Consider the following 13,978-nt stretch of genomic DNA (forward strand, 5'->3'; position numbering starts at 1 on the left):
GCTCTAATGAAACCTCATTGACTAAACTTGTGACATGGAGGACGGTCTTAAAAGAGGACATTTCAGAAGGTGACTGGAAAATAATATGTGAAAATCTCAGAAACAAACAGCAAATACGAATCTAAAACTACTCTAATATAATTGGTTAATGCAGACATACATAACTCCTGTCAAATTAAATAAATATAACGGTAATATACCTGACATTGTTTCAAATGCAATGAGGTTCAGGGAACATTTGTGCACTGTGTCTGGGAATGTGACAAAATTAAAACATTCTGGAGGGAGGTAATTAATAAAACCATGCTTATCCTGTCCTGTATGAATATTCCACTGGACCCTACGTTGTTATTGCTGCATTTATATCCAACAGATCTCAATTTGAAACCCCAAAAACATACATTTATTGATTTCGCAGGTAAAAAGGATTATTGCTCTTAATTGGAAGAAAACGGATGCACCTACAATCGGTGCTTGGATCAAGGCTATGGCACAATGTAGGTCAATGGAGAAAATAACATACATTAAGAAACAAACTTGGGGTGTACGAGGAAATCTGGAAACCATTTGATCAATTTATTAAAAAAGGAGATATAGGGGAGCTTCTACGGGAGGAAAATGCAGGGCAGGATACCTAAATTTCAGAATGATGGTGAACCTCAGAAGGGGAAGGATTTTGGAGGGCGACAGAAAAAGTGTAATTTGTGGTTATTGGTTTAGTTTATGTATATCTTTAATTTGCTAGAGGTACCATCGGACTGTATTAACAATACTATTGTATGGTTTTTTGTACTAATTTTGGATCCTATAACAAGAGAGATGTAAAGAGAGAAGGGATGTGGGTTGGGATGGGAGGGGGGGTTAAGACTGTTAAGTCAAAAATAGCTGTGAAATGTCCTTTATTATAATATTCTGAGTGTGAATGAAAAATCAATAAAGATATTGTTAAAAAAATGAAATACTTCTGTAAGAAATGTTGGTCCTTGCATCTCAAGGTACTTCTAAACTATTAATTAAGTAAGACTGGCAACCTTTTCTAACTCTACGGAACCCTCTACTCCTTTGTTCAGAAAACTCAAAATTCTTTCAGTATATGACATAAATATTCATCAGATATGTGTGTTTTTATACAAACATGTGTTTTTGCCTTTTTCTTTACCACTATGGTATAGTAATTTTTTCACATATAATTCTCAAATACATTCATATAATACTAGACAGATAATTCATCTCCATCTTCCTTTTTATAAAACTAAACACGGCCAGTTTTCCCTCAGATATCGTGGTGTACAGATATGGAACTCCAAATCTCACATTATCAAAAGCTCTGCTTCTCTAGAGATTTTTAAAATAAATTTATCATCTCATTTAATTCAAATTTAAAAAATGTCACAAGTTTTATAGAATAGAATAGAATAGAAGACTTTATTTATCTCCCAGAGGAGAAATTCAGTCGTGCAGCAGCCAAAACACACACACGTTTTATACAAAAAATTTAAAATAGAAATAACCAATAAGTAGTTAAATAATAAAAAGAGCAATAGAAAAAGTAGAAAAAGAGTATGTACAAGAGAGAAAAAAATAGTAAACACCAAAAAAATGGATAATATTTACAAAAAATTTACAAATATTTTCTTTGTTGATTTTTTTGTTTGTTTGTTTTTGTTTATTTTGTGTGTGTTGATGATCTGTAACTATGTAGTCTAACCTTTGTTTTTTGTTTAAAGTCTTCGTCTTGTTGTCTTTTTGTTTTTGATTTTTTGTAATTACTGTTTTACTTCCTAAATTGAGGGGAGCTTCGCTGCATAAGCCTGTTGGCTTTTTGACCTCTCCTGTCACATTTGTTTTACTATTTTGATTGCAAGTGTTACTTTTATTGTGTGCAAACTAATAAAATAAAAATAAAATTAAAACGATTCCCTTTCAGTGCTTGAAATTAGACGGGTGGTGATGGATTTGGATGTTTCCGACAGTCCGTGAAGGCAGCACCCTGACGTCACCGTCTCGATGTGTCATTTCAACGAGCGGATTTGAACGAGGCCGAACCTTGACAATTAAACCTTGGTACCAATTCAAGATGGGAATTGTCTTTCCGACGGGCAAAATGTCCCTCGTATCGGTGACTGTGGCGCTGCTCGCCGTCATCCTCAGCTCTTCTCAGGGTAAGATAACGGCCTGCCACCCAGGCCGCGACGCCAGCGCACGGTTCAATAGTTAAGCCTAAATCGACGCAGACCCTACGCCGTAGGGTACGCCGTAGTCTACGGCGTACGGGCGCGTCGCCGCGTAACCTACGCCGTAGGGTCTGCGTCGGTGTAACGCGGAACCATAAATCAGCCCGTTAACCTCAATGCCGCTATCTGCAGCACGCAGTGTCTTCTCCTGCCGTCTGGCCAGACCTGTCAAGTCTCCCGTTTTGTCCGGGAAACTACCGTATTTAACCATCTTTTCCCCCTGCCGTCCGCCCGTATTAGTATTTTCCCGTAAATTTCCCGTTTTATAATATAATTATTTTTAAAGAGCAAATTGAATTGTTACTAGTCTCGCGAGAACTGCCACTTGCTGTAATCTGGGTGGCAGCTCTCGCGAGGTAAGCGGCAACAACGGGAGCAAACCATAATAATAGATCCATGGAGCAAACTCGGAAAAACAAATCAGAGATGGATTGGATGGTGAAGGCATTTCTTTATGGGCTCAAATTAATGCCATAAATATTTTGTATCTGTAAATAAACTTTGTACTTGTAGAAATATGTTGTGGGTGTGCAAAAAATATTTGTACTTGTAGAAATATTTTGTGCATGTAGAAATATTTTGTGCGTGTGCAAAAAATATTTTACAAGTACAAATATTTTTTGCACACGCACAAAATACAAGTACAAAGTTTATTTACAGATACAAAATATTTATGGCATTAATTTGAGCCCATATTTCTTCCCCCAAAAAAGACTTCATGTAAATATCTCTAAAAATGGGATACTGAATTTACTTTCCTAAAGATGAGCAGGACTGGGCACAGAAACCTGCGTCTGTGTCATCAGTGAAAATGACAAATTAAAAGAAAATGTAAATGTTTCACTTGAAGAAAATCAATGTGTATATAAACTAAAAATATTTAAAATACATGTGCTTTAATTCACTTTTTTGTGTTTTTATTTAGGCTGTATTATAGGAATTACACACATAGGAATGTCCGGAGCATTTCAGTGTCAACAAAAGTTAGACTTATCAGATTCTGAGCACATTATTGTAGCTTGTAAGTGGTTGACAGGTAGTTATTTTACATGTTTTGTCTTATAATGTAATATACTGGACTTCGGTTGGTGGAAAATTTCCCGTATTTTTAAATCCAAAACTTGTGTGACTCATGAGCCCCTTCGGTGTTTATTTAGTAACTATTTCAAAGAGGTTTTAAACCATCTTTCTAGAGAATGCGGTTTCTAATAGATTATAGCAAATGTAGTATTATATCTGTATTGTATCTGTTTTGTCCACACTTTCCCATTTACATTCTCCATATAGTTTCCAAAAAAGGATATTTCATATACAAGCCTGTGGCATTAGTTTGAGCTTTAATTTACATTCATGTTGCTCAGGGGTGACTTAATTATGTATAATTATCGATTAATATTCAAAACTCTTAGTATTGATGTATATGCAGCCATGTGTGGGTATATTCCATGGTGAATAATAGAAAACAGTAAATAATCAGTAAGTAACTACCTGACCAAGTCAAGTTGACTAATGTTAACTTCGGTAAATAACAGCTACTAACAGACAATGGGAAACTGTGGACAATACAGATACAATACAGATATAATACTTACATTTGCCTGTTTGATGCATTACACTTCACTTCACTATCAGGTAGTTACTTACTGATTATTTACTGTTTATACATAATACAAATTATACATAATTAAGTCACCCCTGAGCAACATGAATGTAAATTAAAGCTCAAACTAATGCCATAGGCTTGTATATGAAATATCCTTTTTTTGGAAACTATAATATGTAGAGAATGTAAAAGGGAAAGTGTGGACAATACAGATGTAATACTTACATTTGCTTGCTTGATGCATTACACTTTTAATCTATTACAAACTGCATTCTCTAGAAAGGTGGTTTAAAACCTCTGAAATAGTTCATGACCAGAGCATTGTAATCTTTATGTAGGTAGGATTTACGGTGTCAAGTTCTGCAAAAAGTGCAATGTGTGTGTGTGTCAATATAATACCAATGCAACAGTGCAAAGAGAGAAACTTTTATTTAAAAAAAAAAGTGTATAATGCTTATTGTCAGTGCCAACAATTAAAGGTCACAGTTCAAATTTAGTCTCAAAAGCCGGGTCTATATAGGTCTGCTGTTCTCATTACTTTAAATATATTCAGTTCATCCAGAACAACAGCTCACTGATGATAAATATGTAATTTTGTTTACTTACAGCATGTTCTCATATTGTGTGATGCACATCTCTGTACTTCTATCTAATCTTCTTAGTCTATTTGAAATAAATGGCCTCCTACATTTATTTTCTGTGATTATATGTACAGTTGTGGCAAAAGATAAATAATTAAATTAGCTGATTTTCTGTTAGTGAAAATGAATGTAAATTGCATATATTGAAGTCTGAGAGTCTTAAATCTCCATTGAAACTTCTGGTCCTTCTGGAGCTTAAGTCTGTGTTCAAACTTATGAAAGTTTTGAATAATGCATTGCAGCTCTTGCTGGTGAGGAATAAGAAAGATGTAAGAAAGAAGAGTCAGCAAACAGTTTTTTCTTTCCTCTGAAGACAGAAAGCACCAAATTCTCAGTGAACACTGAACAGCCAAAACCCCTCCCTCTGTGATGAAACAAACAGGACGTTGATTAAAAATTAATTTTTTTTAGAAACAAAAAACTTCAGAAAACAAAGTTAGGTTGATTTGTTTTTTTGTTTTTTTTCATTTCTCTTTTTTTTTTCCTTCTGTCTGTGGTGCTATTTGATCATCCTGTCTGTTGTGTTGCTCTGCCTCACACTTTCTTTCTCTTGTTTTTTTTCCAGTGAGTGGGAACGAAGATTGTCTGTGGTACGTGGATAAAAATGGCACCTGGCACAATGGCTTCGACTGCCCTCTCATTACGTTCTGCTGCGGGAACTGCCACCGGCGCTACTGCTGTCTCGACGCCTTCAAGATGATCACAGAGAGGGAGCAGAAGCGCTGCATGCTCTTCCAGTTCAGGTGGGGGTTTAGTTAGATTTATTATTTACAAGTTTACTTGACAAAAAGAGCCATTGTCTTTGCTTCTAAATATGGCCTAGAATCACTGTTCTTCATTTTCTTTAAAAAGACTGGCGATTTGATCTCATACAGGGGAACGTTTTATCAAAAATGCTGTTTCTGAACAAATTAGCCACAAAGCATGGCAGTTTTTTTTTTCATTATTAATTAAAAATTGTCTACATTTTTATTATATTGGCATTCTTAATAGAACATGTATTATTATGACTATTTGAAAATGTAAGGTGTATCAAGATGAACACACCAGTCCATCATACATTGGCTGCACATTGTTAAATGACTCCAATATTGTCTCAATGACACTTTTATCTCATCAGCTCTTTTCACATCAACTGGTGTTTAATGCCATTTGAGTCCCATTCGGGTGATTGTGATAGTGCTGGACTAAGCAAGCTGCAACATAGCAGTTTTCCTCCACAGCCCTGAAATCCATCCATCACCATCTCACACATCCTGGAGCTCATTAATCCTGGTGGGAGATCAGATGAGAGAGGTCTGAGGCTGAGATTTGGTTAAGAACTTTGACTTCACTGACACTGATGAGACTATGGAATACGGTGGAGATGGTTTCACAGAGTAAAGTTATTCATTTATGTGGACATGGCTTTATCAGGGCCAGTCACTGGGGATGATTTTATCTATCTCAGGGGTCGACAACCCAAAATGTTGAAAGAGCCATATTAGACCAAAAAACAAATATGTCAGGAGCCGCAAAAAATGACTGAGTCTTGTATAAGCATTAGAATGAAGGCAACACATGCTGCATTTAGCTATATTAGTTATAACTGGGGGAAGATTTTTTTTTCATTATGCACTTTGACAAAAAAGTCTAAATGTTGAGGAAATAGTCAAAATTTCATGAAAAAAGTCGAAATGTCGATAAAAACGTCGAAATGTCGAGATTAATGTTGAAGTACAATCTCGAGAAAAAAGTTGAAATTTTGAGAAAAAAGTTGAAATTTTGAGAAAAAAGTCGAAATGTTGAGAAAAAAGTCGAAATGCCGAGGAAAAAAGGTCAAAATGCTGAGGAAAAAGTCGAAATGTCGAGATTAAAAAGGAAAGGAAAAAGGAAGAAACAAAGAGGAAAAAGAGAAGAAAAAAGAAAAAAAAGCGAAAAGGAAGAAAAAAAAAATGAAAAAGAGAAGAAAAAAGAAATTAAAAAAGGAAAAAGAAGAAAAAAAGGAAAAAAAAGGTCAAACGTTTTTGAAAAAGCTCCAGGGAGCCACTAGGGCGGCGCTAAGGAGCCGCATGCGGCTCTGGAGCCGCAGGTTGCCGACCCCTGATCTATCTCAAAGCCTCTCATCTCAGATATCTTTACTTAAGTGAGTTGCAATTATCCAGAGAGAGGACAGAAGCAACAGGAGACTTGTATGATCAAAGTGATGGGGAGAATTGTTCACCTGAAGGTTTCTGCTGCTCTTCCTCTCTTCTCAGCCCCACCACTTTGGCTGGCATTGCATCCTCCATCCTCCTGTTTGTGGCCGTAATTGCAACCATGGTCTGTTGCTTCATGTGCTCGTGCTGTTACCTGTACCAGAGAAGACAGCAGAGAGGCAGAACACCCTATGAAGGTAAGACCTGTACTCTGTATGTCCATGTTTTTACAGATCACCACACGGACACAGTTTACATTCATAGCCGTCTTTGCTTTTTCAACACACAGCCCAGCATATTCCTATGGCCAGCTATCCAGCAGAGCCCATGTATGATGCCTATGGAAAACCACTTGGACCCTCGGACTATCCACATGCAGGTTATCCTATGGCACCCCAGTATCCTGGCATGCCCCCACAGTACATGATGCACCCGGGACCTTACCACCCACACCCGGTGGATCCCGTATACAGCCAGGGTAAGATGAGCAGAACCTTTCCAGATACAAATACATACATAAATTGTGTGTGTGTGTGTGTGTGTGTGTGTGTGTGTGTGTGTGTGTGTGTGTGTGTGTGTGTGTGTGTGTGTGTGTGTGTGTGTGTGTGTGTGTGTGTGTGTGTGTGTGTGTGTGTGTGTGTGTGTGTGTGTGTGTGTGTGTGTGTGTGTGTGTGTGTGTGTGTGTGTGTGTGTGTGTGTGTGTGTGTGTGTGTGTGTGTGTGTGTGTGTGTGTTACGGATGCCCCGCTACCATTTTTTTCACACCGAGTAAGAGTATTTTAATTTGTGTACTCACCGATACCGAGTACCGATCTACAGTGGTCGAGACCCGCCATTGCTGAAAATAAAAGTAACGCTGCAAACAGAAACAAAGGCCGCTGCAAATAAAATAAACGCTTAGCAAATAAAATAAACGCTGAAAATATAAAGAAACCCCGCTGCAAATAAAATAAAAGAACGACGCAAATAAAAAAGCCACAACGGAAGTGAATTACCGGGGACTATTTTTGCCGATGCACCGGTGTTGCACATTAAAAATTACATGTAGCGACGTTGAACACTAACCTTTTCACTTATTTTCTCGTTCGTTGTTCTTTTTATTCCTCGCTCTTCTTATTTCTTCCTTTTCACTTACGTCCTCTTCGTCTTCTTCTTCTCCTCTCACGTAAAAAACACCGGTGCATCAGCAAAAATAGTCCCCGGTAATTCACTTCCTTTGTGGCTTTTTTATTTGCGTCGTTTTTTTTTTAATTTGCAGCAGCGTTTCTTTATATTTGCAGCGTTTCTTTTATTTGAAGCGTTTCTTTTATTTACAGCAGCGTTTATTATATTTGCAGCGTTTCTTATATTTTAAGCAATGGCGGCCACCGTACCGATCCGATACTTCTACCACAAAAATAACTAGGCTAAGAATGCTATGAAAAACGCAATGAATTGGAAGACAGGTTTTATTTGCAACAGAAATTCAATTTTAAACAAAACTCAGCCGGCGGGGCTTTCCTCCGCGCTTTAGTCTCATCGCAGGTACATCAACTGCGCATGTGCGGCGCCCCACCCGAAGCCGTCCGTGTGAAACAACACAAACAATCAAATAAAATTTAAAAAACAGGCAAAATCAAATGATGTTACACACTCTTGTACAGTAGGTGGCGGTATGCACCTTAAAGTTGGTTGCGATCCGCCAATAAAGCAGAGGAGGAGAAGAAGAAGAACATAAACAATCCCATTGCTACATTCCGGCAAGCCACCAGTCGGCCAAGCCCAGCATGGTGACGAGAAGAGAGCGACATCAGCGAGTGAAACCGGCAGCGCCGTCCCAGGCAAGACAGCGCTGACAACCAATGCAAGCGGGATGTCAGCAGCATGGACACACCTCAAAATAACGGATGAAGACGGAAGCAAGGCAGACCCGAATATTGGCAATAACCCGAATTTGCACGGCCATGTAAACACCAATAACCCCTTTGAATAACCCGAATTTGCTCATTTGTAGACGGTAGAAAAGTAAGAAAGTAAGGGGATAGCGAGATTTACAAGAAGGTGAGCGAAAAGTTGCGCGAAGCAGCATTTGTTTTGAATTTGGATACAGGAAGAAGAAGCGGAAATGACGCTAATTGCGCGTCGCTGGTTTGATCCAGATATCCCGAATGATTAATTACCATGTAAACAGGGATAACCCTGTTTGCTCACGCATGGAAACTGAATATTCCGAATGTTTCAGTAACCGGAATATTAGCAATAACCCGAATTTTGACTGCATGTAAACGTAGTCTATGTTGTTTGACACGGACGGCTTCAGGCAAAGCACCGCACATGCGCAGCCGATGCACCCGCGATGAGACCACGTTGTACTCTGAGTTACGTGGAGTGTTTATTAAAGTTCCCTGTGAGTAAGGGTAATACTCAACCGTCCAGTTTGTATAATTAAGGAAGAACAAACTGAAACACGGAACAGCTGGCTGAGCAGCGGCAGCGGCAGCTCGGCTGCTCCGCCGCCAGGCTGCACACTCACCCAGGGAGCCGCGGGGCCGCTCAGCATCTCCCCCTAGAGGCGCTAACCAGTAACTACATCAACAATGAAGTATCGGTGCGTGGTATCGGAGAATTTTTGCGAGTACGAGTATATGAGAGCAGTATCGGACCCCATACCGATACATATATATATATATTATATTAGGGCTCAGTGTAATTTTTTTGGAGTTTGCTGCATTTTCTCTTAAGAGTCTATCACTCTGAAATCTTTGGTGTTTTATTTTTTTGATACAATAATATTGTACTGATTTCATTTTGTTTTTGTTTCTGCCCTGTCAGCCCCACCGCCATACTCTCCACCTCAGTATCCTGGTCACTGACGGGCTCATCTGAACACGCTGTACACACAGTGGGAAACAACTGCAACTGAGAGAAATGACTTTAAAAAAAAGAGAAGGCAGCAACACTCTTTCTCATGCACACATTCTAATGCACACACTCAAAACTAAATCTCGACTAGCAGTGGTTTTTCCTGTGAAGAACAGAAGGCACTTTAAGTTTTTTTTTCTTTTTCCTCTTATTTATGTTGTTTTACAGCATTGCCCTACTTACCTACAGCGCCAGTGTAAAATACTCCTATGCAGCTGTTCTGTGCTCTTAATGGCCCCAACAGCTTATGAGTAGGCTTAAAGTCATCCTTTAAGTAAAGAGATATGTGCATCTTTCACTTTGACACACTCACCGCAATAACAGGGTGTCATCCACAGACAAGACTTGTCAGCATTTAGAAAAGGTGTTTGAAGGGATGTTCAAAAACAACAGTGCACTCCTTATCGTGATTTACTTCCTGGTTAAATATGAAGGAACTACCTGTAGCTATAACCCAAGTTAGCTCTGCCACTGATCCAAGTTCAACATCTGTAGAACAGTGAACTAATATTAGTGCTGTTGAAGTTTATTTATTTTTGTTGTTTTTGTTGGTGTTGTTGTTTTGGCAAATTATTGCACTTGATGCCAGTATCAGACTGTGCAAGTTGGCTGATTGCTGGTCTGTTCAGATTACATGACTTTTTTTGTATTCTGCATTTGGCTGTTCACATGATCTAATTGATTGCAGATGGAAGGTCACACGTTACAGGATCTGAAAGCAATTTTGTTGCCTGACTGGTCTCTAAACCACATTCCATCAATAAAATACATGGGAATGAGGCATAACCAAACACAAAAGTTATTTATTAATTGCAAGTAGGGCTGGGCGATTTTGGACAAAAATAAAATCCCGATTTTTTTTTTTTTTTTTTTTTTTTTTTTTTTTTTCTCTCTGAAAACCCGATTTTCGATTTCGATTTTTTTGGTAAAACTACAAAAGACAATGGAATAAATTGTTTCAAATATTTTATCTTTATTTTTAAAGAAAAATAGCAAAGAAATTTCCCTATTGGGAATGAAGTGCAATTGAAAGATACTGTAAATCCTCGGGTTTAGTAAAGTGACAACATTTACAATTTTCTTGACCAAACAAAGATGACTAGACGAGCTCTGTCTGTAATGCAGCCAGCTGCAAAAAAGGAAAATCGATTTTAATAAATCCGATTTAGATTTAAAATCGATTAATCGCACAGCCCTAATTGCAAGTAGTTAAATGATTTGTTCAAAACACAAAACGAAAAAGCAAAAGGCAAAGAACATGTGTAAAGGAATGGATTTGCACACACTCAGGTAGCAGAGATTGTCTGCTGCAGCGAGTTGAAGGTGAGTAAAAAATCTTGTGTAATCAAAAAGTAACTGCCTCCTTGTATTGCAGTATGGTGCATTGTGGGCATCTCTCCCTGGCTTTGCTTGTTTCCCCATCTGAATTCCCTTCCTCATGGTAATGTCCCCAACGTGTTGTTTTCTCACTGGCTGTAGCCCGAATAGAGATTCCCCACACATGTGGCTTGATACCTGTTAAAGATCTGTTGGCCATCAGCAGTGGCTCGGCGACATCAGGCAAATGGAGTGTAACATTTTTTTTAGTCTGAAAGAGCCGTCACAAAATTGATGGTATCTTCAGAATCCTGATCCTCATTCCATGTCAGCTGTCATGGAAAAAAATTACCTAATCATAACTCATAAATCAAACTCTCTTGCTCTTTTAATCAGTCTCATATTAGTGATTACTGGAATTCATTTAGCTGTCAATATGGCCTGCCCGCCAAGCACATATCCCACATCAGGAGCCATATGCCTGATTAAAAGATAGAATATGGTCTGCACTACTTGGTGGAAAATCTTGTCAACCTCAGAAAATCAGTTCAAAAACTAGATAATGCTTTGTCCTGAAATATGTTGTAGAACTGTTACATCTAATAGCAATGTGACTTTACCAAAATCTGTCATCTAGCCTTGCTGCTAACTAATTTTCCCTGTTTGGACTAACTTCTGTGACCAACAGAGTGACTAAATCATAACTTTGTATCAACCAAGTATTTATTGCCACTTCTGAAACACTGAATATGGTGCACAACATTAAGAAAACAGTTGTTCTGGACCCTTACACAAGGAATAAGAGTAATCTCGTAGCCTTTGTCTGCATGTATTTGTTGTGTCATTCCATGTTATTATTTTTTTTTTTTCTTGGATGACAACCTTTTTTAAATAGACTCAATGAATTTACATTGAAAGATGAAGGATTGATGACAAACAGTATATTTGAATTTAAATGGGACATGTTATACAATTTTGATCTCTGTTCAGATCAACCAAGCACCAATAGAGTAGTTTTGATCTCAACTCAAAACACTCAGTTTTCTGGTCCTCAGCCGAAATCTAAAAATTGTGTTTTTAATATATATGTATATATATATATATATATATATATATATTTGGCCACCCCTTCCCTCTGCTTCCTACCCTCCTTGCTCACTCTGCTGATATCGGTCACCTACCTAAACCATCAGACCCGTCAGCGTCACAAGGCACCTTCTCATACTGTAGAGTAATTATCTGTTTGTACTTTGATTTGTCCAGAGCATGGATGAAAAAATAAGACGCAGAACACATATGACAGAATGGATTAGCACACGTGGGTGACATCTCCTCCTTCTTTCGCAGATTTCCCCCTCAGTATTTTCTTTCAGATAGTGACCTCACCCGATTCCTTGCTCTCTCATTGGCTGTTGCAGGAATGGGGATTCCCCTGATAGCTTCTGATATTGGCTTGTTTTATATTCATCTGCTACCGACAATGGCTCTCTGACACATTGTCTTTGATGAGTCTTTGACTTGTTCGCACATAAAAATCTAGTGCCAACTCACAATCACTGTCCTCCCAGTGATTTGCTGATTTGTTGGCTTGGCAAACTCTGCAACTCTGACTGATCGGCGCAAAAGTCATCTCCTCTGAAAGAGCTTCTTCTAGCAGCGTGGAACGCATCTGCATCGCTATATGCTAATGAGCAATATATGTGTTCTCACTGTCTGCAAACTGACAGTTGTTTCGCAAACACACACAAAGCACAATACATCATCCTGGACTTCAAATTCAGTAGTTGTTGTTGACCTGGGGGAGGAACTCCATCCATTGTCTGCGAGTGATGTCATTTCTTCAGAAGGAAAAACAAAGAGCATTTTCTCTAACCTCCCCCCCAAAAAAAACATCTCTGGAGCCATGTTGTCGGGGTGGTGGTGATCTGAAGTTTCCACTAGCAGGTGGGCTGAAATGCACCTAAGGGGGACGAAGCAGAGTCCACGTGCGATTATATGCATGAGAACGGGTGGATCTGGGTTGTAGGTTTAAGGGCCAACCAGCAGATATAAATCCTGCTTGAATGAGTAGAATGTCACTTTGAAAAACAAAATAGTCTGAAAGCTCCTGGTGTGAATGTTCTTTCAAAACTTTAAGTTATTTCTTAATAGTTTGTGTACCTTCCTAAAACAACATAGATGCAAATGAAAACTGGATATAAGACATTTTAAGCCAATTTTGAACCTTTTGAAAGGTGTATAAATAATATGTCCCCTTTAAATATTTATTTTATTGGTACACATTTCAGAAGATTATAAAACTAATACATTTATAATTCTGTTGCAGTTATGTATCTGATGGGTTTTTTTTTCTTCCTCGTGCTGTCTTTGATGCTGATGTGGGGTAAACAAATTTGAAAGAAAAGATGCATGTTTGATTAAAAAGAGGTTGTTTTCTGTGCAGAAAACTTTTTTATTTCACCTATTAATTTTAACATATTCTCATCCTTGTTTTTGTTGATCAGTTGTTTTTTTGGCAATGTTTTTTTTTTTTTTTTTAATTTCTCATGGCACATTTCCAGTGTTCCACGCCCTCAGGTTTTTACTAGGTCAGAGTTAACTCTCCCCTGCTTGTTGTCTGGTCTGAAATACATTAGATTCTAGTTTTAAAGATTAGACCTGCACCGCCAGGTAGGATTCCCACAATGAGATCCATGTTTCATGTTTATTTTTTTGTGACATATCAGGTCAAGAAAGTTGCAGGTATTGCTGCTTGATAAAGAAAAAAAATGTCTCTCCTTATAATATCTGACTATAAAGGAGAAGAGATTACCGGTACCTTTTTAAGAAGTATTTTGTAAATCTGTTCGGTTAGATATTTTATGATACTGTAACAAGTTGTTTTAAACCAGTTTATTGTATTGTAACATAAGATATGACGCTTCAACATCTTTCCATTTAATATTTATTATTACTGAGGTTATCTCTTGCTGTGAATGGCCTCACCATCTGGACTGAGCTACAAAGCCAAAAATGACTACTGATGAATTCCATCAAGGATTTTCTTTTTTCAACATTCCTGGAAATCCATTTATTTGATTTCTAGCTTACACTTAAATGAGAAGAT

The 13,978-nt window shown here is 38.0% G+C and overlaps 1 protein-coding gene across 1 annotated transcript; it reads left to right on the top strand.

Moving 5' to 3' along the window:
* The first annotated feature begins 2,007 nt into the window (after window positions 1–2,007).
* shisa4 (shisa family member 4) lies at window positions 2,008–10,403 on the top strand. Its single transcript, XM_061728409.1, has 5 exons — window positions 2,008–2,162; window positions 5,044–5,221; window positions 6,716–6,852; window positions 6,945–7,133; window positions 9,466–10,403. The coding sequence occupies exons 1-5, from the start codon at window positions 2,078–2,080 to the stop codon at window positions 9,504–9,506; spliced, it is 630 nt and encodes a 209-aa protein (XP_061584393.1). The 5' UTR covers window positions 2,008–2,077; the 3' UTR covers window positions 9,507–10,403.
* Window positions 10,404–13,978: the final 3,575 nt, after the last annotated feature.

This window comes from Cololabis saira, chromosome 8 (assembly GCF_033807715.1).
Source record: "Cololabis saira isolate AMF1-May2022 chromosome 8, fColSai1.1, whole genome shotgun sequence".
In the NCBI taxonomy this organism is placed as follows: domain Eukaryota; kingdom Metazoa; phylum Chordata; class Actinopteri; order Beloniformes; family Belonidae; genus Cololabis; species Cololabis saira.